Source organism: Belonocnema kinseyi, unplaced genomic scaffold (assembly GCF_010883055.1).
Source record: "Belonocnema kinseyi isolate 2016_QV_RU_SX_M_011 unplaced genomic scaffold, B_treatae_v1 SchBZDm_5000;HRSCAF=5424, whole genome shotgun sequence".
NCBI classification, from domain to species: domain Eukaryota; kingdom Metazoa; phylum Arthropoda; class Insecta; order Hymenoptera; family Cynipidae; genus Belonocnema; species Belonocnema kinseyi.
Genome location: NW_022877387.1, coordinates 11 through 1,375, shown reverse-complemented (window position 1 = coordinate 1,375; position 1,365 = coordinate 11). Strand labels below are relative to the sequence as shown.

Here is a 1,365-nt window from a genome sequence, read left to right as displayed (position 1 = left end):
CAGTGGCGTAAAACGTGTAATAATTTTAGTTCACATCCTTGGTATTGAATTAGAATTCTTTACCCCACTAATGTATCAACCCCTATTTTTCAATAAAAAAAAGACACCCTTTTCAATATAAAAATACTAGTTTTTTGAGTTTGACAAAAAAAATTTTGGCAGTATGCACAATATCCAAATACGAAATCGACTGTTCTCACCTTAATAAAAAACCTATAATAAGGGTGAACCAGCCCCACAGGAGATATTGTCGTATCTCTATGATTTTATTCTTTTTCTATGGGACTTTCAAAGGTAATAAAAAATTAATGATTCAAAGTACAAACAAATTTTCAAAAATTCAATATTTCAATAGTTTTGAGTTTTAATGTTACTTTTTATAATCCTGGCAATAATGATAATCATTAAAAAAATGTTTCAAGCATAATGATTTCTTACACCAAGAGCATCTTACAATTGCTGGGTTAGAGCAACCAGGAACTTCACAACGCTCATTACAATCATTACCAAAAATAAAATCTACGGGGTTATAAAATTCATTTGGCTTTGATTCAACGTAGCCACTTTTATACCGTGAATATTTGAATAGGTTATTATATCGAAGAGATGACAATTGATTACGTACCAAGGTTTGGAGTTTTATAATGTTATTTCTTTTATGAAGTTCTATATCCTCATTCATTAATGTTATACTATCCTCGAAGCGACGGACGTAATTTTTCCACACTCGGAATCCGAAAGCATCTAGTGGCTGAATTTTGCCTGTTGTTCCTTTTGGAATTATTTTTACATCAACAATTTTGTTCGGAGGTGCTGCTTCCTTTACAGCATTAGGGCAATGCCCACTCCACGAATCAATTAATAACACACTTGAATGCCCAACATTGGGAAAATACACATCCTTCAGCCATGTTTTGAAATGTTCTGTAACCATTGAAAAAACTCATTTTTATTCACGTGACATAAGTTAAAAATTGTAATCATCAATAATAAATATCATACCTGAAGTCAGTTTGCCAGAAGCGGAAGTCATCACGTAAATATTTGATGGCTTGAATAATTTGGATTCTACTACCGGTCCAAAGGTTCCTTTACTTTCTTTTAAAACAATGAATTATGGGGAAAGCAGTCTCCCATCACCTGAAATGAGTGGTTGAATTATGTAACTGTGAGTCGTCGAACTTACAGATTCTACAAGACATTCAATTTGCTTTTCGCCTTCAATATCTAGTGTTCTTCCCGAGTGCATTTCAATTTGAAATCCATTCTGATATGAATTGTAAATTGATTCCAAACCTTTGCTTTTAATTATTTTTTTCACATCTGAAACAAAATCATCAGCTGCTTTTTGTAAATATTCTCTCC

General features: G+C 32.4%; 1 protein-coding gene across 1 annotated transcript; it reads right to left on the bottom strand.

Annotated features, from left to right (window-relative positions):
- Positions 1-625: 625 nt before the first annotated feature.
- Positions 626-1,033, bottom strand: LOC117182572 (the record flags this gene model as incomplete). Its single annotated transcript, XM_033375660.1, has 2 exons — positions 1,003-1,033; positions 626-924 (listed from the first exon to the last, which is right to left on the bottom strand). Coding segments are annotated over exons 1-2 (330 nt in total), but the record flags the coding sequence as incomplete, so codon positions are not given.
- Positions 1,034-1,365: the final 332 nt, after the last annotated feature.